The sequence below is a fragment of the Athalia rosae genome, chromosome 3 (assembly GCF_917208135.1).
Source record: "Athalia rosae chromosome 3, iyAthRosa1.1, whole genome shotgun sequence".
Classification (NCBI taxonomy): Eukaryota; Metazoa; Arthropoda; class Insecta; order Hymenoptera; family Athaliidae; genus Athalia; species Athalia rosae.
The window spans coordinates 7,153,508-7,179,372 of NC_064028.1; the positions used below are offsets into that span (position 1 = coordinate 7,153,508).

The window sequence follows — 25,865 nt, forward strand, 5'->3', positions numbered from 1 at the left end:
CGCGGTTATACCCGACTGCAGCAAATATTGATCAACGTAAAATAACTGACTTCGAAAGTAAAAAAAAAGAAATTCATCGAATAATCCGATCACACGCGCGAGGAAAAAAAAAAAACTCGTATCCGCTCCAGATATCGGATGCACAAACTTGAATAAAATTGAAAGAAACAAGTCGATTCAAATTACATTATTGAATAATTTTTTTCTTCTGGGTTTTCTTGTTTTTCGTCGGGTTGCGGTTGATGTCGTATCAACTGCGGAATAATTCGCGTCACGTGTGACGAGGTGATAGTCCTCCGAGTCACCTGGTGTACAGGGAGAATCGGCAAAAAGGGCTGGCCGGAGGCAACGAAGCGCATTTCGATTCTCAACCCTCTCCGTTTATATTCGCTTCTCTTCTTGGATGGTCGGTCGCTTCTTGGAACGACGCGAGAGATAAATGCACAGGTATATCGGACGGTTGTACAGGTACATCGCTATAGATATATACATATATATTCATGTATGTACATAATTTAGTGTACGGAAAGAGAAGCACGCGCTGCCACGTGCGCCGATATGTAACTGGGACATCCGTTCGTTTGTCAGCTATTGTGAATTAGATGAGGTGATTACAAACCGGCTGCATCCGTCACACGCATACGTTTCTCTACATGCAGTGCCAACAGGTAACGAGACGTTACAGATCTATTACCTCCACGTCCGCTCGCATTCGATCATAAATATACGTACGTACGATACGTGCGTGTAACGCGTGTACGCATATTTTATTTCCGATTATAATTAGGCACGGTCTATAGGGAGCGAAAACCTGAATTGATCAATTTTAGATTATTTTGGAGCACTTGTTTTTTTTTTTTTTTTCTCGCCTCTAACGATCACGAACAAAAATCGCCCTTGTGCGAGGAGGTGGACTTGTTTAAATCCGCGATGTCGCATTGTTACGTACAATCGCGATCCCATTCGCAGCTTTTGAATCATCGCAGAGCGGTTTATACGTAGTAAATACAAATCCAGTCACGTGACCATTGCGATCATTAAGTTACGTGATGCTTCCAAATAGCGGCCATCTGCTACGGTTACGTGAAACTTTGACGAGTATCTGGTCTATATCTATATCCGACGCAAATTGTCCTCTGTAATACGCGAGGGAACGACGGAGACTACCGAGCGTATATCAGGACCTTTTCCTTCTTCGTGTTTCGTTTTTTTTTTTCTTCTCTTTTCTTTTTTTGTTCGCTACCAGGAAAATCAGGTGAGCCTCCATTTTTGGATTTCATTTACGTCAGCGCACTTCGTTGAAAACAGGTTGAGAGCGAGTACCTGGCAAAAATTTCGTGTGCCTTATATATATAGAACTACTCCGCAGGGTAGAGATAGTACGACGGTTCTGGACTGTATACGTACACTACGGTGGTACGATAATTTGATTATAAGGTGTATTCGTAGGGTTTCTTCGTGCCGTGTTCAGGGTCAGCCATGTTGCCTTCATATATTTTCTAAAGTCTAATCTGTCCGGCTCTTATTGTACGTACCTTATACCGTATATACATACGCTTATAATACCTACATGTAAAATATACACGAATACCTATAATTTGAAACCCCCAAAGAGGTGGGGGGGTGGGGGGGAGGGAGGGGGTGAAATGACGTTCGACAATTCGCTGGTAGAATGATCGGATGATACGAATGTGTAATTAAAATCGATAAAATTACGCGGTCCTCGTATCGTATCGATAAACGAGTTCGAAACTCCCCGAAAAATTCAAACGCAAATCCTCCGAGTAACAGCGATGATCTACGATCGATGAACGATATCCAGTTACATCGTCCCTGATTTCTACTTCATTTCATTTCCATCCCTCGATATCGAATGATCATTATTTCGTATTGTCACGCTTCGTTTACTTTTTTTTTTTATTTTCTTCATTATTTTCCTTTTTCTTTTTATCCAGACGACGGTCGGAGGCATGGGGTAAATAGTCGGTCTGAGATTCAGTGAGGTTTTCTGCAACTGACATGGCTAAGCGATGAACATTCAGAAAAAGGGTCTCCCTCTTTTCTTCTCATTTTTCTTCATGTTCTTCTTTGCGGTTCTACATTATTTTTACCTCTTATTTCGCCGCGCCCGTTTCTTCGTTTATCGCTTTTTCTCCCGCACTCCGCGAAGAAGAAGCTCTGGGGCACAAAAAGCTGCCGAATTTCTTCAATTCTCTCTATGCTCTACACAGGTTATTTTCTGGGTCGTCTGACGGCTGATAGATTAAGGGTGGATTACATGTATTTTAGGTCAGAAACATAATAGGTATAAGCATATGGATTTCTTTCTCATATTTTTATAGACTTATTTTTTTTTTTTTGTTTTGTGTTTCGCGCTATTTTATTATTATTTTTTTATTTTTCTACTGTTTCTTGGATTCCCGGCGAATCCATAACTAACCCTGGTCCGGGTCATTGAGCCCAACTTTTGTTGAACTAAATACACCATACGAGCTTCCAGTAAGCCAGCGGGCGGTTAGGGTCGATGCGGTTACCTGTACAGTCGGAAGATCGAATGAGATAAAAAAAAAAAATCGAAGCTAAAAGCCAGCAAAAAAAAAAACGGAAAAGCGAATGTGCAACGCAGGCCTACGGGATCGGGATTAGGCGCGTCTCGTTAGCCCGCGATGATTCCGAGTTGAGTTAATCATCCAATATCATCGCGACATGATATATAATGGAATCGAGTAGGTTTCCCAGGGAAATCGGAATGGAGATTAGCACTCTGTTCTCGGTGCAAATCCGTACACACTGAGGTTACTCTGCGAGAACGAGGCTAAACCGTTTAGAAAAACGCAGGTGACCGAGAATTATAATTTTCAGGGTGATGCCGAGAATTCGTTGCAAATTTCGTTTGAGAATAATAAAATTAAAAAAAAATGCTATGAAATAATCGAGCAGTAAACAATCGCCGAAAATCGAAGTTCGCAGTCGGGGGTGCGTCGAAGTGCATCGAAGATTAATTTTTTTCCCCCCCCCCAGTACTCATCTGAGGCAGGAACGAAGCGACGTAAATTTTATATTTTTTCATGTAATACACGCCCATAATACCTAGAGTTAAAGCGGTGAGGCGGACGTTGCTACAGGAGTAATAAACTTTCCGGTAAATAAGTAGTGAAAAGGCTAATAGTATGTACATCGTAAGGTACATAGACACATCGTTCCAGACTCGCTCGGATATTACGTACGCCCGAGCGATATGCTTGTTTCCTTATGCTTAATACTTACGCTAAGCAAATTCCAATACATTGACGTCTTTTAGCTCACGTGACACGCGATGTTCCGTACAGTGGCTAGTAATAGTACGAGGGAAGTTTATTAGATCAAAATAAGCCAGTTTGCATCGATACGCGAGGGTAGACGGACACCCCGACACAACGCCGTAGTGATAGTCTACAGTCCGTCGACGTTGCCCCGTCGTTATTCTACTGGGAAAATAATAAATTATCATACTCAACTCCGTATCGCCGGAATTTCATACGGTTTATTACATCCATTCATCTTTTTTCTCTCTCTCTCTCTCTAGTTCGGTAATACTACCCCCATTGACTGCGAGCCGCGAGTGATCCGCAAATTTTTCATCCATTCGTGATAATTTTAATTTTTTGTGAGAAACAATTGTGCCGATATTGTACTGGATACGCATAAACGCGGTGATCCGCCAAAGCCCATTCAAGGTACGCCTGGTAATTTTAATCGATCGGTGATTTCGTCTACATAGAAATTATGAAATAAATATTAAAGTTTTTTTTTTTTCTCTTCTTGTTTTGGATGAAGAGTCTTCGAAATACGTTGTTCTCGCTCTCATTGTCGGGCGCGACAGAAGCCCGAATTTTGATCCGATTGATTTTATTGGTTTCGGGACTGGAAAGTTCAGGGTCGTTTTATGGTCGTTCGGAAATCGATTATGTCTTCTACTGTTCAACGATGTTTGTGAAAAGTTGCACGAACAATTGCGAACCCATAGGGCGATCGAATCGGAAGAGAAAAACGAACTCAGGGATGTCATCGAGATTTCAATGTCAAAGTAACGGCAGTGACATTAAAATTTTTATCCGAGTCACGTAGTTTTATCGACGCCGAGTTACGCAACGAGTACACGACCGTGGTTATGCTAATTTAACTTCTCTTTTGTTTTTCAATTTTCGTCGTTTCCAATATGAATAAACGCTAAACGGTGCAGATAAAGAGCGATAAAAAGGATTGGGAATAAAAATCGTATACAACGTGAATATGATGGAGTTCAAAATTAATCAATTGAAAATTCCGCGCCGCATGGAGCTACCGTTTCTACCAGCTCTCTTTTCCGTTGCCTCCGTAGAATCGAGTATGCAAAGGCGTTACGATTATCTATCCAGATGAAATAAGAAACTGAATAGAGCGTGCGACGCCGAACGTCTGCATTTGACACTTTATTACCCTACTGAAATTTATTAGCTTCGTGACACTGCACTTTAATTACGTCTTGTCTCTAGCTGTATACTCGTTATTACGAATCTACACGTATACATTATACATCGGAACGCGAAAGAGAGGAAAAAAAATAAATATTTATTTTCGTATCGAATTCACTTTGCCTGATTAATCGTCTCGCTGCATTGGATTTGACACGTACTGTGTCGAGTTTCTCTACCCTGGTGGGTACCGCGGGCAAAAAAATTTCTACACAACTTCGCGAACGAGGAACCTCGGCAACCATTTCTTACCAACATTCCGTACAGAGTCCTGCGAACTAGGGACATCGAGTTGAATGTCTGCTCCCATATGTGCAAGAAATCATTTTGCTGTTGATAATAATTCAAAATTTAGGTATGCCCGATCCGATGGTAAAAAAAAGGAAAGAGTTGCAAACCATAGTACGAGAGAGTTTGGAAAAAAAAGAATCGAGTTTTCACTCGTCTCGGTGAACTATTGATTCTGTAACGATAATTTATATGATTTGTTTCTCGCAAGCTTTGATTTTTTTTTCGGCTTACCGAATTGTGTTTCGTGTAGACCAGTGAGTTTCTATTCCGCGTTTGAATTAGCTTTCCTGGAAGCCTTAAATTATTTTATTATTTTATTAGCGCGGCTTACGTACACTTGCCAACTGTACTTATACCTCATCCGTTATTATGCCGCCGTATGGAATTTAGCTGGCTTTTTTAATTTTGTACATTTTCGAAAGCTCTTTCAAACTCCACAGCGGAATGAAACGGGATTTCTTTTACCCTCCTATACTCACCGCATAAATCTTCGGTAAAATTGCTTCTCGAAAACCACCGTATAAACTCGTCAGAGTCATTTTTCAGAACCCGGTAAATTATCTAAACGTGTACGAAGTTGATTTCCTTTTGGAAATTCACCAGAAACACTTTACCATTGTTATCGGTACGATAATTATGGTAATGAGTCACTCTACCGCGATGATGTAATAAAATCGCCCCTCGAATTACGTAAATCTGCCTATAGATTCACCATTCATAGCTCAGGTTATTAAAAAAGGAGAACATTACGTTAGATTATGACACGCGATTCCCTGTAATATTCTCCGCAAATTGAGACGCGTAGATACGTTGAATCATAAATTGCGAAGTAGTCGAAAGCTTTCTTCGCTCACAGCACAACTCGGCCGACGATTGTTGGGCACTATTTGTTTTCGGAGACTCGTAGCGAGTCGATTTTACTCACGCGATCGCTATCGGGACCCGACGCGATGATTGATCGTCTCTTCTTTCATTTTCACTCCGCCCGGACGCTTCACTTTTTTCTTTCGTCGTTGTTTTTTCTGCCTTTCAATTATACGATCGACCAATTTTTTCAGGGCTGATTCGGGGCCCGCACGTCCGGTGCCGGAAAGCTCGCCGATAAGGACAGTCGATCGGAGCGACGAGACAACCTGCGAAAAAGAAGAAACTTCACCCGCGCCAGAGACAAACGGGAAGTCGGACCTTCCGCGGCCAAAAGGTTCTCAGCCAAATGTAGTATCGACGGTAGAAGATAACGCGGCTAAGACCGGTGCGAGCGAGACGAGGAGGCCGGAATTTGTGACGAAAACTGTGTACAAAAGCGATTTTCCTTTCACGAAGAAAAACGAGTGCGCTTACAAAAGCGTTAACCAACGACTCAGGGAGAGGGAGTTCAGTGGATCTTTTTCAGCGAAAACAAGTGAGCCTTTCGTATCTAAACTTCAGCAGCCGAGACATCAGTTGGATACGTCTAATACTGTGATAAACGAATCAGTTTCCGCAGGACATCAGAGGGTACAGCAGATACTCACGACAGACAAAGAGGCCGAAGAACAGCGACAAAAAGCTTTGGAAAAGCAGAGGGAACACGAAAAGTTTTTACAGCAGAGGCGAACCCTTATAGAAGAGGAAAGCGGTACGCAGATATCAGCGAGGGAGGAAGACACACTCATTGGGAAACAGCACTCGCTCGAGTACCAGAGTCAGACTTTAGAAGCGAGACTAGAAGGACTCGAGGAGGCGTTAGGATCTTTGGAAAGTTTGTCGGAGAACGCAAGCGAAGGGAAGCGAGAATCCGGCGACCTTGAGAGGGTCGTAGCTAAGGTCGTAGAGAAGGTTCCGGTTGTCGCGGAGAAACGAGAGGCCGAAACTCAGACTCAACAGGAGACGAAAAGCACCCAGTGCGGTCCCGACGAGCTGATATTCGAGGGTGGTTTAAAATCTCACAGCTTATCGAGTCTAGCCGAGAGCCCCGAGTACTCCGGCAGCCCGCGTAAGGAGGTCCAAACTCAGACCCAGGGAGAAACAAAGGGGACTCAGTGCGGCCCCGACGACTTGGCCGAAACATTCTCCCAACTGAAAACGTTCTTTCGACAAAAAAGCTTCACGAACTCGTTAGCCTCGATCGGCAGTCCCAAAAGAGAAGTCGAGGTACAGACCGAACTCGAGTCGAAAAGCGTTCAGTGCACCCCCGAGGATATTCCAGACAGTCCTCACAGATCGTCGATTTTTTTTCGACGAAACGCCAACTACTCGCAAAAATCTTCGGACAATCTAAAGAGGGAAGTCGAGGTTCAGACGTACCAGGAATCGAAGGAGACGCAATTCGCTAGCGAAGATCTTCCGCGGATCGAAAGCAGCCCCCCCGTAAGGACATCGTCGGTGACCTTCCAGGAGCTCAAAGTCGAACTCAATCCCGCTACAGATCCCGCTCAGGGCACTTCGTTATACTCTTCTTCGCCAATCATCGTCTTGGTAGACGGAAGAACGGACATGACTGTCACTCACAATTACAAGGACAAAGATGGTAATGTCGTCTGGGCGAAACACTGGGGACCTGAGAGGATGGTCGAAATTTATCGAGAGCCAAAATCGAGCCTCGGACTCAGCATCGTCGGCGGAAAGGTGGGTAAAACGGTCCTCTCCGCCTATCGATTCGGGACGATATTGCCCCATATATTTAAAACTGAAGAGTCCATCGACGCCGGATGATTGATCTTTACGGTTGCTCGATGTTATTAAACTGAAAAAAAAAAAAAAACCATTCGAATTCAACTCGATATCGATTGCAGGTCGATCTTTACCACGGAGGACCGAACACTTCGCAAAACATTTCTGGGATATTCATCAAAAATGTTCTGCCGAACAGTCCGGCAGGAAGGACCGGCGACCTCAAGGTAATTGGAAAAAAAAATATTTTTCTACGAATCACCCCCGATAATCTTACGCGTTCAAATTTTGATAATAAATGATTAACGAAGGTCGAGTTATATTATATCCGTAGTCGTCATATCCAGTGCAGCTTCCTAACGAGTTCCTCGCATCGCCCCCGTCATTAGTATACCTTTCAAACAGAATTTTCCCGATTATTTCACCTTCGTATATTAATTACCGAAGGTTCGTTATGCCGCTTTTTTTTTCAACAGACTGGGGATCGGATAATAGAAGTGGATGGCGTCGATCTCAGAAATAGCACCCACGATCGAGCTGTTCAGGCGATTCAGGCCGCCGGGAATCCGGTCTGTCTGCTGGTGCAGTCTCTCGTCCATTTGGTGAGTAGATTATTGTGATCTTCGAAAGAGAGAAAAAAAAAAAAAAAAAAACAAAACGACGTTGTGTTTTGTCTCCCAACAAATTTTTTTTTCTCGTATTTCTTGCCACATTTCGCGTGCAATCAACGGTACAGCGAATCAACGCAATATAAACGCGAACGATTGCAATTGACGAATTACATTCGTTCGACCCCGAGTATATATCGTCGGTGATTACCGGAGTAATTGATCCACCGATGTCGAGTTCATTAGAGCCGGTAGACTTAATTTATTATTATTATGATTTTTTCTTTTTTTAATTCCTCTCGCTCCATCAATCGAGAGTCGTCGTCGTCGTCGTCGTTGTCGTCGTCGTTGTCGTCGTCGTCGTTGTCGTCCCTGACCCGAATCAATTGTAATTATTTCCTACGCGATTAAACTGTCTGAAAATGTCGCCTCTCTCTATACCGCAGCTGTTAACTAGTTGTATTGTCTGTCAACGAGGGGAATATCCAAATTGATTAATAACTAAAGAACAAAAGCTCTTCCCCCTCCGCGTTATCTACAGCGATATTATATCCGTACTCGTACACCTGTGATGGCGTTGACGCTCGGCTCGAAGCGTGAATTAAAAAAAAAAACAAACAAACAAATTACCGACTAGCTGTCGTGTGTAGATTGAAAAAAAAAAACAACAAATCGTTGATCGACGGTTTTCTTTTCACGATTTCTCATCTTTCGAGTCTAGGACGAGAAATAATTATTTCTGTTCGTCGGTCGTTCGTTTCAACGAGAAGAGACCGTGAAAAAAAGAAGGGGGAAAGAAGTAACAGTAACGGAAATTGCGACATGTTAATCAATCGAAAGCGTTCGATGGTCAATATTAAAAAAAAAAAAAAACCGCGAGTACGGATGAAAGTAACGTCACGGTTCAGCGACTCGTATACATACGACTACACAGTCTATTGAACAAGTGGAGTTCTATACGGGTCGGGCAATATTAAAGTCGAGGAGGTACGTACGTACGTACGTACGTAGAGATGCACGTATGGTAGTATATACATATATACGTCTATAAAGTTTGAACCTGATGCGAACCGATGATCGGCATCCTCGTACACACAAACCACACGTGGTTCACATGCACATGTCTAAATGCAAGCTGCACGCTGACCGTATGTGGGTACAGTTTCAGCGATAAGAGTCGATACGTGATCGATATACATACATGTATACAATGGAAACGCGAGTGAAAGAGAGAGAGAGAGAGAGAGAGAGGGAGAAAGGGGTATTTTGCAGCCACCAGTTCATCCCTCGGTTCTCCCGTTGGTTCGTCTATCCGTTCGGTTCGTTCGTCATCTGCACTATAAAATACAACGAAACGTAACCCTTCTCTCTGTTTCCGTACGAGAGAAGGTATAGCCGGGTTCGTTCGTTGGGTTTTCAATTGAATCTAGTGAGGGTTTTGGTGCCGCGATGAAAAGGCTGTTCGGACGGAAACGCGTCTCTTTTCTAGACGTAGGTCATACGAGTTTTCGCACACGTACAAAAGTTACGTACGTTCGGCATGCAAATATATATATATATAACACGTACATTTTCACTGCGTTCGGTTTTCGATTGGCGTAAGAAAAAAAAAAATAACAATAATAATAATCAAAGATCGCCTGCCTCGGCCGGGTGCGAGTAAAACGAGAGAGAGAGAAAGAAAATGAAAAAAAAAAAAAAAAGTCTCGGTGTAATTCGTAAAAAGACTTAATAACGAGGAAGGGAATCGTTTGGCGCACTTTACCGAAGAACTCAGCCGGTTTCAAACGGATTACAAAGCTCCGCGATATCGAGAACGAGATCAAAGTATGAGGAGAAAGAAAAAAAATAAAAAATGTGACATACCCGCGAAAATGATGATGATGGTGATGACGAAGAAAAAGAGAGGAAAATTTTTTCAAATTTTCACAAAGCCAATTTGTAAGCGCGTAGCGGCCGCAGGGGGACAGAGAGAGGGAGTGATTCGCCCCCTCGAAAAGATTGGACTAATCTTGAATATCAGGGGTGATAAAAGCGGTTTCAGCCTTTCTTTTCTGTTCGTGCGGACAAAGCGTCGCTCAAGCTTCACTCCACCACCAGCTGCCGTATTATAGCCTCGGGGCTATCATTGACAATGAGTCTAATAAGGGTTTTAGTTCGCGCGATAAAAGGGTCGCTTTTTAGCCTTTTTTCCACCGTGTAACTTCTTCTCCTTTTTGTTTTCATTCGCCGCTACGTTATTGGTGCACGTGTCCTCGTTTCACATTTGCATCACATACTCGTAATTTTATACACGTGTGCGCTACGCTATGGACATCTATTAACTGTGGACGAGCCCCGTGTAACGTTGTAACTAAACCCTGAACCTTTTAGGGAATCACGATCTCCGGCGAATGATAAAGTTTTTTTGATCATACGCGACCCAAAAACGATTCGAGAAAAGTGCAGCAATTTCGTGCGATAGCGTGTACGTCGGAGTGTCGGAAGGTTTGGATAGGGATTGTTTCGTTGTGGAAATCCTGGAGGTCCGGTTGAGTCAGGCCGTCCGATTTTCTACGTATTAATAACTTCGCCGAAACGATTAAGCCGCTTGAAGATCTTCGGATATCGATCCGTATGAGAATTGGAGTATTATTGAACCTTTGAAAAGGGTCAACCGCAACCTTATAGTCGATGAATCTGTAGCTAGACCAAAGGCCGTAAAGAAAGCTTAACAATTAGAAAACTCGTTAATTGAATCAGAGGCAGTGAACTATAAGTAATTCCAATACCGAAGCCTCGTAGGCGCACGGAAGTTTCAAAGAACGTAAGAATGATAATATGGGTAGGATGCGGATGGTGGAATGTCCGATAAAATGACATCCGAATAGTGGAAAATTTAGAGCATCGCATCGTACGAAGGAAATCGTGTTGAATTCTCGATCTTTGATTGACTAGCATCGCATACACGCTCTTTACGTTGTCTTCTTACTTCGGCTCTGAAAATTATGCGTTATATCGGTGTTTCGTTTACATGTCCTGAGGAAGTCACCAAATCCGCTCATTGAATTTATCTATCTTGTGGAGATTTCGAGTTATCGCCTAGTGAACAAGTGAACAGAGTGAACAAATTGAGGTATCTCGATCGGATTAATTCGCAGCTCAATTTGACCAACCGATTCGTGTTCCTGAGGTCAAAATACATTGAAAAAGCGTCATACGATCAAATTTTGAAATACTTCATTTTTCGCCCAAAAATCAACTTTTTTTCGTTGGGTCTTTCATGATATTCCTATGTATTCCGACCTCAGGAATCCGAATATCCTAGTCAAATTGATCTATCTATCGAATTGACCGAGTGATCGCTTTTTCGTCACTCTGAAAAGCGAGAAACCGAAGGTATCTCGATACGTTTCATCGGTAATCCGAAGTCGGAGGTGAAGGTGAAGGATTCGTCGTGATCTTCTCGGAGTTGTTTTCTCGTTTGGTCAAGGACTCGACGACCACGCCGCGCGATGGCCTTTCCGGAATGAGTTTTTGCCGGAGGCATTCGTCCCTAGGAATGTTTGGATCGTAATATTCATTTTATTAGCATCCATCTCCCGTTGGCGGAGGACAGTCGCCGAGATGCGATAAATCGATGACGACATCATACCCCGGGGAACGAGTCCCGATTCGAATTCGGTACCCTTGAGGCGGTTGCACTTTATACGCGTATCGCCGTACCCGCGAAAATTGATATCGGCTCGTAAATTTTTCTATAATTCGTTGGAATGTATCGGATGACAAATTTTCGTGAGCACAGCCTTCGAGCGATGTACGCCGTACACGGCGAGCTCGCGGATACATTTATTTCGATTCGGGAATCGATCATCGTTCGGGTTTATTCTTCGGCTTCATCTTTCGACCCTAACACTCGCGTAAGATCTCATTTCGTGGAACCACTTCTGTATGTGGGTCCGCCGCGTGTTTGTGATTTAATAATAAAATCACGTGACCTATTTTACACCGCGCGGAGCGTTATATTCGACCGAGCGCTCTTAAAAAAAAAAAAAAAAAAAACCACTTCGCGGTTATAAACGTTACCGAGCTATACCGGTATACCTACCGTCGTCAGGGAGATTCCGAAGGCGCATCGGCATCGGACGACAGAAGCTGCGGTGCAATTGGATCACGATATAGAAACGTGACTGCGAATCAATACGCCACGCGTACGTCGCATCGAGTAATTCGAAATATTTGCATACATCAATTACCGGGCGTCCGCGATATTCGTGCAGTTTGTTGTTCCGCGTATTATAATAACCGCCAATACGTATAACAACAACTTTACGCGCGTACGCGATACCGAGACGATGCACGGTGAATGTCGTAGAGATATTATGGAGGATAGCTTTAGTTTGGAATGTAATCTGCTTTTTACGCCCTTACACTGCGTGCACCAGTTGAGTAACTGCCCTTAAAGCCTGAAAATGTCTTTCTAGGCGCGTGAGGTAACGTCGGAGAGACTCTGACGTGACTCTGAAACAATTCGTTTGTCGCAGAGTCCCGACGTGGAGAGAACGACTTCCTCTTCTCATGACTCCGAAGATAATACAGGCGGAAGAGGCGTAAGAAGACAGGGTACGAGGGGACACGGAGCCATCGTAGGAGCCGCTCCGGCTACCCCCACAACTTCGTTCAGGCGAAAACCACACGGAGTTTCTCCCTCGCGGACGATCACCCCGGAATTAATTCAGGTGAGAATTCGAACCGTTTCTATTTTTTTATGATCGCTGTTTTCTTTTCGCTTATTTTTTCTTTTTTTTTTTTTTCTTCGCTTCGGAGTATGCCGGTTCGATGTAATATTTTCAAGATTTGAATCCCGGCCAAGTTTTAATCTTGGAACTTTTCGAAATTTACACGCTGGACAATCTCGTCTCACGTTATAACGCGGTACTACGTGATTTATCTGTACCGTATAAACTTCGCGCGAAACTGTGCTTTTTCACTTCGCTATGATTGAAAATGGTGAAAAATTTTCATCCGCTTTTGTTACCTCGGAAGTGTTGAAAACTCTTTCGAATACTTTCGGTATATGTACTATACCTACGCGCGATAACGAAAATTGCCCACCGTTGAAAAAAAAAAAATAAAATAAACCAGGAGTGACGTATTTTACGGTGTCTGCGTAGCTTGGAAAAAAAAAACAAAAAGAAGAAAAATAAAAGTAAAATCTCACAGTTTGTTATCGCATACCGCGTGGCTTCGGAGCTCTCATTTCTAAATCGGTAACTTAGAGGCCAATGCCAACTCGTGGAACAACGGTGTTAGTAGTTTGCAGTCGCTGTTGTCATTTGGATAGAACTGGTCGTCGTCGATCGCGATCTACCTTGAATTTATAATAATGCGCGATAAAGCACGCCGACGAAACCGATACGATGATCCAAAAGAACCGGAATCGTTGAATATTTGATGTAAAGTAATTCTAGCTCAAACGAAACGATTTACGACAGTATTATATGTATGTATACTGCATCGAAAGTCGGTAGCGATCGGCACAAATTATAATAGTGTTTGAAAACGTTGACATCAAGGTTGACCGCAAATAGTGAGTCGACTAACCATGAAGACGCTTTCGTTGGTAAAGATAAGGCTTGAAATGTCGTAATTAATTATACGTTATGTGAGCCTTATTAATTCTCGGTATATTCGCCGGTCAGACGGCAACGGTGACGCGCACGATCGCGCTGCGTGTCTTTAAAATATTTTTCATTATTTCAACGTCGCTCCAGAAGTTCGCGCGTTATTACACCGCCTCGGCTGTTTGAAAAATGAACGATATTCAAATAATCAACGGCACTGCAGTGGGAGTTAACGAATAAACGCGCGCGCGCGCGGTCTCGTTAAAAAATTGGAATCGTTAAACTGCTCGGAAATTTCTCGACAACCATCTCCGGTGAAGTGTGAATAATTGAAATTTAACAAATGGAAAAACCGTCTCGTTTACTCGATATTTCGAAAATGTACCTCTACGTTGTTCACACCGTTTGCAAGTGGAAGAGCAAAGCTGCGAAGTACCTCAATGCGATAATAAGTATATTTTTAAATCGATCCAACGCACAGGATTCGGAAAACCAAAGAAACAAACAGAATCAATAATATCCAGGATTTTTTAAACTGTACTCCTGTTTTACTACGTAATACAGCGATTTTCTTTCCTGTACAGGAAGGGATCGAAAGTGATGCGAGGCAGGGTAGATCGGATTACAGAAGACAGTCCACCAAAAATGATACCGATGGCGCGGGACCCAGCACTAGGAGGTGAGCTTTTTGTCGCTTTTTCAGAATATCGAGTCGATGTTCTAATTAAAAATAGAAATAATTAAATTGAAGTAGACTGCGCTTGGCGCTAATCAACCGTCGGGGACTTCCGCCACTTTCTGCAAAAATTTCCATCGCCGAGTCTGAAACGATTTGAGAAGAAGAGAAAAATTGTTCGGCTCTCGAGATTCGTCTTCCATTTATCCTATTAATTAATCGCCGTACAAAATTTCCCGTCGCTGGTTTCCGTTCCGTACTGATAAATGGTGTCATAAAGACTACACTTGTTTTCCCGCAGCTACGAGAGAGTTTCGAGTTGCATCGGTGCTCGTGCGGGGCGATATCATATACTTTGAATATATTCACACCTTGTCTATACAACGTATCGCTGCTTTACTCCCTCTCGTATTTGGCCGGTGACCAAATTGTGACATGAGTAAGCGCGGCGCTGGTTAAATACCCATTTAATTGCATCGCACACGCTACGCAAAATGATGACGTGTCAAGTGCATAAGTCATGTCGTCGGCGGCCGTCTATCACCTCCCATTGTTCGAATCGATAAAATATGTGTAACATCGAAATTGTCCTCATTTTTCGTACGTATTACCCGCGTAGCTGCCTATTTAGATTTTCAGCTCCTGAGTGAAAACCAATTTCTTCGTCGACGTATTTTACGCGATGAAAAGTGGCGGTAAACTTGGGGAGGGTAGAGAAAAAAAATAAAAAATAAATAAATAAAAATAAAAAATGCGCGAAGTAAAAGTCGGGAAATTCAGCAGTCACGGCAAATGTGATGGCACTAAACTTAGTATCGATTTATTGGAAGTTTGATGTAAAATTACGAGAACCACGCACGTAGTTTGAGTTATTATTATACACGCGGATGCAGGAGAATGCACTCTATTAGCGGCGTTCAATGTCGTTGATAATTTCATTAGGTTTTCTAATTGAAAATAAATTTTCGATAGTTCCTCTTTTTCATTATCTACTTGTTTCAGATCCTCCATGAAACAATCTCTCAGAAAGAAGGCCCCTTCGCCTCCTCAGGGTGCTGGTATCCTTCGAGAGGTTAGCGAGGAGCAAGAGGATCAATCTCAGAAACCTAAGGGCGGCGCGAGTTCCTCGAAACCAAAGTATTCTTCGGACGAAAGTTCGGACGAAGAGGACACCAGAGACTTGGAGGGAAATGTCTACACGAAAGCCGGGTTCGAGGTGAGTTTCAAGAAGCGTTAATAATCAATTTTCCGTATAGATTTTCTTCTCTCTGTTTTACTTCGACTTATTTTCTCCCCGTCTCTGATTTTCCTTCTCGTACTCGCGGAGAAAACTTGAAAAACTGGAGTAAGAGCGCCGGTGAAAAATAACGCATAGCTCATACTCACACCCTCTTATTTTTCACGTCTGAAGTTGAATTTAAAAAGAAATCAAATTCCAGTCAAACGGACGTATTTTCTGATGATCGGAAATTTCGTTTTTCAGATATCGAGAAAGAGCGCTGGAAATGTTAAGAGAACGAGGGAGGAAATCGAAGCGGATCCAGAGCAGGAAGACGAATTTGGCTACACTGCGAGTGAGTCGCATGAATTTTATTTACGCCTCACCGATTGTTTTTTTTCTTTCTTTCTGCGTCTCCGGTGATTACCTCGGTCGTCGTATTGCACATTTGCAATAGCTCAGGGTAAACGCGAGTTATACAAGAGCGCCAACGATAACATTGCACCGCCGACGGATACGCGTGACGTCAGAATTCGATCGAATCCGCTAACTGCACACAGCTGCAACGCTCGTCCGGCGTTGTTCGGCGTAGGCTGCGGCGTCACATTTTATTCATTTCTTTCTTATGGTCTGAGGGAGAAAAAAGACGAGGAAAGAAATTACCCGTGTGGCTGGAAAAACGGAATAGCCGAAGAATATAGAGAATAAACACAAGGGAAAGGAAAGAATATATGGTTATGGTATACATAAAACTGGCGTAGCTATCCTGCAGCTTTTCTAGTACCTACACCGGCACTTGCAGTCCCATATTTATTTATTGTCGTATTCACTTAAGATTATGGTGATCGTTAATTCCCACGTACATGCATATTCCATACCCCTTCGACATTACTTTATCACCAATCTTATTTCGTGCCGAAATCGCGTATCGTAACTTTCTTACAATAGAAAGAAAAAAAAAACGATTACTTTTTTTATTCGTTCATTTTTAATTACTCGGTTGAAAAAAGCTGTTTTTCTCTCCGAAAGAAATGTTTCCCTTTCTTGCGACACTGGCTAACGTCCAAAGACTCTTCTCCGCTGCAGCAACTTCGCTTTTTACCTACGCGAGTTCTATTTCGCTTGACCTCGTAATACCGTTAGTTATAACTGACCGCTGACTCCGACGGAACTTCCGTTTCCCCAAATTTGTTACCCTCCGGCCCTAAAAACTTGATCGGGGTGAAAAAGGTGGAAGACGAAAAAAAACTTGAGGATCGAGGCGTTGAAAACTGGAAAATATAAAAATTCTTCCAATCGGATTTATTCTTCAATCATTCATGGAAATAGATAGGATAACAACGAGTTACAAATGAGATTAATCATGTGCAACAAGATCAATAAACAGTAGCAATTATTATCATATCCATCGTTTACTCGTAGCTTACACTCTATTTCCGTGTAACGTAGAAGAATTTTGAGGCAACGTCTTACGCATAAGTTGTTTTCACTCGTACGTATTCGATCTCCGATATGAAACAACCGATGTGAGTGAAATATAAAAGTATCGCACGTCGAGAAGTTATGTAAATATTTTTACAGAAGAAACCTATCTTACTGCAAACGTATTTTTTTTGCTCTCACGTTACCGTCGTACTCGCTCTCGTATATCTGGGAGAGCAGTCAACGGCTGTTGATGTTTTTTTTGTTTTTGTTTTTGTTTTTTTTTGGGGGTAAAAAAATTTCTCGTTTTCTACACGTACGTGCTTCGCACCTTGGAAAACCCCCCTCGCGTATGCTCTGTGTATACGAGAATACGTACACGTATACTTGCGTACATATATGTACTCTTATTTTGAAATGAGCGTCTCAAGTCGCGCAAGTTGCGCGTATTTTTCGTCTCGCTTTTGAATGTGTCACTTAGATTCTCGTCCGCGTCTCTTTTCACCCAAAGCTTTCCCTAACCCCCCCCCCCCCCCCCCTCCCCCTGTCGCCCTCGCAAGTGTGCGGAGTTTCAAGAAACTCATTTGCTTCCGTTTCCATTGCGCGAGCCGACAAATTGGCACCTTAAACACACGTCTATTTTTGGGGGCTGGCTTTCTCTAAATTTTTTTTCATCTCTCATTTAGTCATGTTCCTCTTTATGTGGAGAGCAGCTTATTCAGTTTTGATTTCTTTTGTTTCTCTTTTAAATCTAGAAAAAAAAAGAAAAGTTGCGTCAAAGAGTACGCCGAATAACTATACCCGCACGAGGATCGTTCGAACGAGGGTGTCGAATAAGGTGATTCGCCGAACTAAATATCGCAGCAAAACGTACGGCGAGCGAAGGTCGAGGGACGTGAAATTTATCGATCTGTCGGGGCTCTTGATCGTCAAAGACAAAGCGCGATCTAGCTGGTTGCGATCGAATATAGTTATGTGCGTCCGGCGCTGGCCCCGGATAGAAAGTTGCTTGACGAAGGCCGGACGTAAAACTGAGCAAACAAGTTTCTATTGTTTAGAATTAAGCTACGCCCGCACCTCGCGTCTCCCGTACGGCCCCCGATCGGGTCTCATGTTTTTCAACTAAAATTCAAGCCCTTCCCGCGCAATCTGCGAGCTTTGTTGTTACCTGGGGTTGAATGTTGCGAAGCGGGATCGGGTTGTGGAGTCAGCTCGGTAACAACCCCCAACAAATTTTGCGTTTCGCACCCCCGACTCTCCGGTTGTTTGTTCGTCCGTCTACCGCGGAAATTATCTGGAAGTACCGAGCTGTCTGATACCGCCACCCACTTCAAACAACTCAACCGGCGCCCCGTTCCCGTCTTTTTTTTTTTCGGATCCGATGGAAAATACGCGACAATTTTCCCCGTTCTTACATCCTACGGTCCTCCGATTTCACCGACCTCGGTATCGCGAACGCATCTGTCGACCGATAATTCGTTTATTTTATCAACGTTGTCGAATCATCCCTCGTACACCAATTCTGAATTAGAAATTTTAACGACACGTAACGCGACTTATTCGCGATTTGTATTTGCCTTATATTTCGCTCCATTCAGACGCGGGTAAACTTGGATAAATATAGGTGAAGTATATATTTTTGTCAAATATTGCCGAATCTTTGTCCTCGTAATATCACGTGCTTGACTCGTGACGTTGAGGGTTGACTTTTCGAACGGTACGTCTGATCGAAAATGTGCAAAAAAAAAAAAAAAAAAAGGTAGAAAAAGGAGAGAATGAAAGTAAAAAGTGTGAAGAGTACGTACGTACCCGACGCCGTCGAATGTTTGCTTCACCTACAATCGTTGAGTCGAACGAAATTTCTAGAGTAAATTTCGCATCACTCCGATATATTTTCAAAGAATCGGACGGCGCGCGCGGGACATCGAAATTTTTGGGGGTAAAGTTTCCAAGCGTGTAAAGACGCTGGGTTCACCGGGTGAATTTCTGTGCACAAGTTATACGTTAGCACACAACTCGGTGTATCGTACGAGAAAGAGGTGGAATTATCTGTGTCGTTTGAACCAACTTATCCTCGTTATTATTTTTGGCAGGAAAAATTATTACAAGCGCACGGTTTCGTCACTGATAAACTGCACGCGCCCGGCTTATAACTCGTAATGATCTTGCGATTAAGAGATTAAATAACTGTGAACTGAAACCCTCGGCATTTTTTTTTTTTTTTTTCTCGCACGGCTAGTGTAATTACTCCGTAACCGTATTTTTTTTTAAATAAACTCTTTCATTTTACGGAAGACTTACCGCTTTTAACAATCGTTGGACTTTGAGATTGAAAAAATGGAAAAAAAAAGAAAATTTAATTCAATTAACACCGTTCGTAGCGACGATAAATTTTCCCTATTAATTATCCGCTTCTCATTCGTCGTTTGTGAAATGAGAAAATAATTATGGAAAAGTAATGAGAAACGATGGTTCAGCGTCGTTGGAAAACACGTTTGATTTTTTCTTACGCACGTGTCAAATTTTATTTTTGCAAAAATATATAACATTATTGCGCAAGCTATACAAACGAGATACCGGTGTAGTCATTCACTCGTCGCGTCTGCAGTTTCTGCCAACTTACAAAAATAATCGCTGTTCTGTCCCGCCCAGATTTTACTGTCGCTTTGAAGTTTTATATCTCTTTACGAAATGTGCACGTACAATATTCATTTAGTTTCTCTCGCCAACACCACCAACGGCCGATCCGATACGATCGTTTTTCGAAGCACGACGTACCGAGGAATTGTATCTCACGACCCATTTCGCCTCATTCAGTCAACTCGAATTTTAACGTGGACTCGCGTGAACGGAAAAATTGAAAAACGAAAATCGCTAAAAAAAAAAAAAACGTTGCGAAGCGGTAATCGAGGATCAGACGGTGAAACGCGAACGCTGAAACGCGACTCGAAGTCGAAAACATTTAGATCGTCTCATCCAGATTAGCGGAGCGGTGAGATACGGTGTGTCTCGGACGTTGCTCGTTATTTTTCATCGTGTACACGAGTCGGTTTACAACTTGAAATAATTAGCCATTCAGCGTGGGTGAACGAATATCAAATTCGCAGTTTAGCTGCACACGGTGTGTGTCACCTAGCTTCAGTAGTCCGGTGCAGAAGTTTCATTGCGTGGGTTTTCTATGCGAATAATGAAATCGGATAAAACGAACGACCGTTGCGGTTCGAAGTTTGACTTTCGATTCACCTTCGTCTCTTCGGAAGCGCTGCAAATTTTTCTTTTCATCTCGTGGCGATTATCGACGGCGAAGCGGACACGCGATATCGCTCTTGTTGGAAACCCAAAGAAACGACCGAAAACAAATTCACGACGATACGCGATCTAATATTCTCGATATTGCGCGAGAACGATACAGAGATGATGAAGATAATGGGGACCATTTTTCGTGGAAACCACGGAGTATAAATTCGCACCCAACCTCCTCTCTCGTATACAGTTGCCTCCATAGTTCTCGACCAATTCACGCTTATACTTAAGTTAAAGGGGATGGACTTTGACGTGAAATGTACCAAGGGATGACGCCCTACCGACCGTGGTATACAATTTGGCGAATAAAATATTCATTCGAATGACTGACCGTTGAAAATTTCCGAGCTTTTTTCCTCTGCGTCGAGGAGGTCGGCGTTGCAGCGGCCGCGAACGAGGGACGGAGAGATGATCGGACGGGAGTAGGGGAGACGAAGTTGGGTCTAATTGATACATTTCGTAACGAGTTCGCAACCCCCGTTCGGGTAGCGATGTGGGTAGGTTTGTAACTTTCTTGATTTGGGTATTGATAATTAAATTGAAGCCGAACGCAAATTGGGACTCGGAGAAACGCGCCTAGTTCACCTCTTATCTTTCGGAACAGTTTCCCTCAATCTAGATGCGCCCTGTACCGGAATTCTTCCGACCACGTAATGGCCGCGATATGAACAACACCGAGCGGTCCAGAATTCAACGATTATGGAACCCCATTTACCTTCGAATGTCACTTATTGTTAGCTATGGTACCTGAAGCCCGTTAACCTCGTGGGTACCGTTCCTCAAAATACCCGCTGACCACGATTTTTCACGAAAAGATTTTACGAGTGAGGATTTTAAGGGTACGACAAAGGGCCTCACTGAATCTTAATTAGTGGATATTTTAACGAGCCACGTACTGCACCGCCGACAATTTTTCTCCACCCGTTTCTCCTCGTTCGTTTCATTTTTTCGCGTAATAGATAATTTTGGGGTAATGTAGAAAAATTCGAGCGATTTTGCGATAATAAAATACGTATGTGAAACTTTCCAATCGATCATTCGATTTATTCAATTACCGTAGTGTTTAATTGTTCGAAATGGGCGGAAGCAAATGAATAATTTTTTCTCTCTCGGTTCGGATATTCGAATGCTTTTTTCGTCTTCTCCGGGGAGACGATTTACGGTTCGATCGATCGCTGCAGTTATCGATGAATTTATAATCGCATTGAATAACCGAACTCGAGTGATTTTGAAATACGGCGCAGCCTTCGATATTTCAATCGTATATTGTTTCCTTCTATGTTGATACGACGAAATCTGTATCGATTCGGTTAGCATATGATATTTTTCAATGCTGCGATAAAAGCGTTACCTCAGCTGTGCAGCTTTGTTTGATTATTCCGTTTTATTTTCAAATTCCTCCCCGCGTATATACCGAACAATATTTCGGTGGTCATCGAACGAACGGCGTGCATCATAGTTTCGACGTAGATCGAGCCGATGTACACGTCTATTCTCGGTCCGTCTTATAAATACCACCGTGTAATATCTGATCGGGTGTTACGCGATATTCTTGATATTTAAATTCGAAACGCGAAATTTTACCGTGTTTACGGTGTTTGCGCGTGTGCGAGCCGTGTCGTCGTCGTCGTCCTCCTCCCGCGAAGAGTTATTAAGCTCCGCCAACCTCGGTTCGTGCCAACGCCCCGGTCACGCGTGTGACAAACTGCGATGAAACTCGAAAATTAACGCTATGAAGGCGTTGCCCCGGTCGTCCCTCGTCGTCCTGATCTCGCTCCCTATATTGCGCATAAAAATAAGCCTCCGTTATACCTATACATATGTACATATATTCTCCGCGCGCGTGAAAATCTCCTCTTCGAAAAAAGAATGATCCGTCTTCTTCCCCTCGATTGTATTTTCCCTTCGCTTTTATTATTCTCTTCGATTCATTTTGGCGAAATTCTGACGATCGGCGGAGTGGAACGACGCTACGCGGACCCGCGTCTACGTATCGCTCCGCACGATACGCGAAATTCCCCATCACCCAGCTGCAATAACCGAGTGATCAATGTCTCGAGTGGGAATGACAAATGCCGACGAAAGGTTAAATTAATGCCTAGTAAGACGCTTCGCGCGTTTCTCTTCTCCGCCAAGTGACGCGATTACGTCTCCCGGTCTACCCTCTTCGGCTCCCGGTTACCGCTTTCAATTGCGGCTGAGTATACCAGATCGTAAGTCACTCCGCTGATCTACGTACGTAAATGTAGAATCATCTGCTGTGGGAAATTTTTCTATTTTTTCATTCATCTTTTTCATCCACCTCGATATTACCGATTCTTTTTCCACACCCGACCCAGGGAATCGATAACAACGATTTTCCTTACGCCGCGGTGGAAATAGAGCGCGAAAAAAAGCTCGGAAATCGTTGGTCCGCTAATAGCGAACGTTCAATCAGTTTATTGGCAGTTGGATGTCCAGTGTACGCTCTCGGTTAAACCGTTCGCTAGCTTCTTCTCCTATCGATTACAGCTGTTGTTTGATACGAACCAACCGCACTACGCTAATCCTTGTTTAAAATACTGCGATCCGCATTACCGAATAACCACAATGGGAGCTTTTTTATTACCACCCTGACGCTGGCCAGACCGCTGTTGCACGCGCTGATGCGATTTATCGCGATCCATTCAAACTCCGAGAATGATTTTATTATAGATCCTGGACCGGTGCCTCGCGAATATCGCTACGTAGTTCGAAACTCTCCGTAATTCTATCGCGAGAGAAGGGATAGAAGAAAATCTTGCCTACGAAGTAAATGGGCACCGCATGCGTTAATTGGGGTAGATAATAAGCTCGGTGTTGCAAAAAACTGGGATATTCGCGGTACACGTGGCCGTATCGTATCCGCGTGTAACGCGATAGGCGAAATAAAAAGTAAGCGGAACAAAAGCTCGAGCTTTCCGCACTTTCGTTTTCTCGCTGTATCAAGGTTATCGAGCTTGGCGTCGCGCGGGGCGTCACCGGAGCCGTAAGGGGAGTTTCTTAATTTATTGCCCGAATATTTCGCACGTTTCAAATGAAACCGAGAGCCAAGAACTTGCGCTAAAAGTTCACCTATAAATATTAACCTAGTACTATTTAGATATACCTATGTATATATATAATATACGTACGTACGTGTATACTATACCTGTATACGTTTTTCACGATGCGGCAAACCGCAGTATGAAATTACACGCTGATATATAAACGTGCGAAAGGTCTTTATCGAAGTAAAATACATATATATACGTGTTATATTCACATTATATTCCATATATATATATGCCGTATACGTTCACCCACGTGAAAATTTTATGCAAAACTTTAAAAGCTGTATTACGTTCGGTTTTATTATTTAAGTATGTACTCTTTTTTTTTTTTTTCACAACTTTCTTAGACGTAAAATCTTATCATTTTCGGTCACGAGGTACAGATGTAGTACACACATATGTACGTGGTATAAGTATTGCCGTATATACCTAAATACCTATTTTTAAATAATGCCGAAAGTTGACCGAAAACTTCACAGGGGGGAAAGCTTGCAGTAAAGACGCGTAAAGTCACGCAAAAGATTATTCGATCGGTGTAGGACGGTGTATACGAATACGTATGTGTTCAGAAGCGAAACCGTACGAAAGTTCAAGATAATCGACCCCTTGATCTTTCGCGTGCGGAGAATCACGGCGATACCACGACAACGACTCCCGAGGTGGTTTTAAATTCCCTTATGTCATCGAGCGGTTAAAAAAATCCCATTCCACGTAGCGTTCTTTTATTAATTTATAAAACCAGGTCGACTTTTCGTTGTACTTTATTCGCCCGTAGGCTCGACACGTTGCGAAAAAAAAAATTGTTTTCCTTTGTCGGAGCTTTCGGCTGCTCGATCGGCGAGGGGAGGGAAAAAACAAATTCAACTTTCCGTTACAAAGACGTACAATTTCTTCACTTAATGTAGTCAATTGGGTTTATATACCGTGGGGAAAGTTATACTTCAGACAGACGGTCGCTGGATAAATCGAATCATCGTATGATCTCAACTATTCTAACGACCGAAGAACTTTGCGGCAATTCATGATTCCGTGAATCAGATATCACGAACAAAGCTCGTTGAGATGAATCTTTGAAAAATGCTGTTGCTCAAAATGTCGATAAGAAGAATAAGCGAAGCGACGCGAGCTCGCTTTTTAATGACTAGCAATTGCAGCGAGCGGAATTACATCGACGGTGGAAAACATTTCGTCTCAAAGAAACCAAGAAAAAAAAAAAAAGAACAATCATCAAGCGAGACGAATAATGAAAGCTCGCCTAAAATGAGATACGGTGCAGGTGAAAGCTGCCGGTTATCTCGATCCGAAACAATGGCTTTTAATGTACGGCAGTCTTGCGATTCAGAAGCTTCACAATCCGGTGCAGAGAAGAAAAAAAAAAATGGAAAAAAATGATAAAAATTAATGAGTCAGAGAACAAGGAATATAAAATTGCGTCACGAGGCGTTGCCGTGGCAAGAACAACCTAATTGAAAAGCTTTTGTTACTGTTTTTTTTTTTTTGTTTTTCTGTTTTTCTGAAAAGCAGAATACTAGAATCATCACTCGGATGTACCCATTCGTCGTTTTTCGACTGCATCAAATATTGAAAAAAAAAATTTTCTCTCATTCACGGAGGTAGCGTCTTTCTGAACAGACCAAACAAACATCGAGTGTCGCGTTGCTCGGCAAATTAAAACAATGACATTCTTCATCCTGTCTCAGAAGTTGTGGATCGGTCGAAAATTCCGTCTGATTACCTGTACGCAAGTGGATGGGATAAACGAGGCTGAACTGGAGCTGAAATCTGATACTTTAACGGTTAAAAATCCAGGGGTTGTTTCCGTCGCGGTTTTGTACACGTACGTGTACAACGAAGGTTGCCTCCCCGGGGAGAGAAGCAATCAACGTATATGTACAAGTGGTTTCTCATTAGCGGCAACCACGAACTTGCAAAACTTGCACTTCCATACTTATACTTACCACACCTTCGCGCGGACTGTATATATATCTATATATACGTACGTATATTTCATTACTCTTTCCAATTCGATTCTCGTGGCTAAGCGCACCGCCACCGACTCCTCGAAGGCTAGCTCTCAAATTACGATCATTTTCAACTCACGGGATTCAGACTCAACGCGTCCGCCGATTTAATTCCCACACATCAAATACCGACGCTCAACTAATTCCCGGCGAATCCTCAAAGCCTAGATTCGTCTAATTGATATTCACGCGGATCGCGCAGACTTCCCGTCACCCGTGGAAACTCCGAATTTGTTCGTTTATTTATTTCAAATCGTTCGCAAATGTATGTACACCGATCAATTGCGACTGCGGCGAATCTGTCGAAAGATGAGATAATAAGTTCGCTAACGAATCTTATGAGAAAGCGGCGCTCGTCGTGTGTCGGAAACTTGACGAAGAAAAAGATGAACTTGACATCGTTAAATTACGCGGCTGGATAGTTACTCGTTCGCGCCGATATTTCATCGAATTTAATAAGTATTTTAAGAAAATGAAACGCCGTAACATCTGCAGCGCTTAAGACT

At 42.9% G+C, this 25,865-nt stretch overlaps 1 protein-coding gene across 6 annotated transcripts in view; it reads left to right on the plus strand.

Moving 5' to 3' along the window:
- LOC105687718 overlaps positions 1 to 25,865 on the plus strand; it is a 136,346-nt gene that overhangs the window by 75,207 nt on the left and 35,274 nt on the right. For 4 of the 6 annotated variants that reach the window (XM_048652429.1, XM_025746103.2, XM_025746104.2 and 1 more), the window contains 7 exons: positions 5,843 to 7,391; positions 7,559 to 7,663; positions 7,913 to 8,038; positions 12,568 to 12,762; positions 14,232 to 14,326; positions 15,326 to 15,539; positions 15,807 to 15,897. In XM_048652429.1, the coding sequence (XP_048508386.1) occupies positions 5,843 to 7,391; positions 7,559 to 7,663; positions 7,913 to 8,038; positions 12,568 to 12,762; positions 14,232 to 14,326; positions 15,326 to 15,539; positions 15,807 to 15,897 (2,375 nt within the window). The remainder of the gene's footprint in view (positions 1 to 5,842; positions 7,392 to 7,558; positions 7,664 to 7,912; positions 8,039 to 12,567; positions 12,763 to 14,231; positions 14,327 to 15,325; positions 15,540 to 15,806; positions 15,898 to 25,865) is intronic. The other 2 variants (XM_048652427.1, XM_048652428.1) reach the window with 2 other exon arrangements.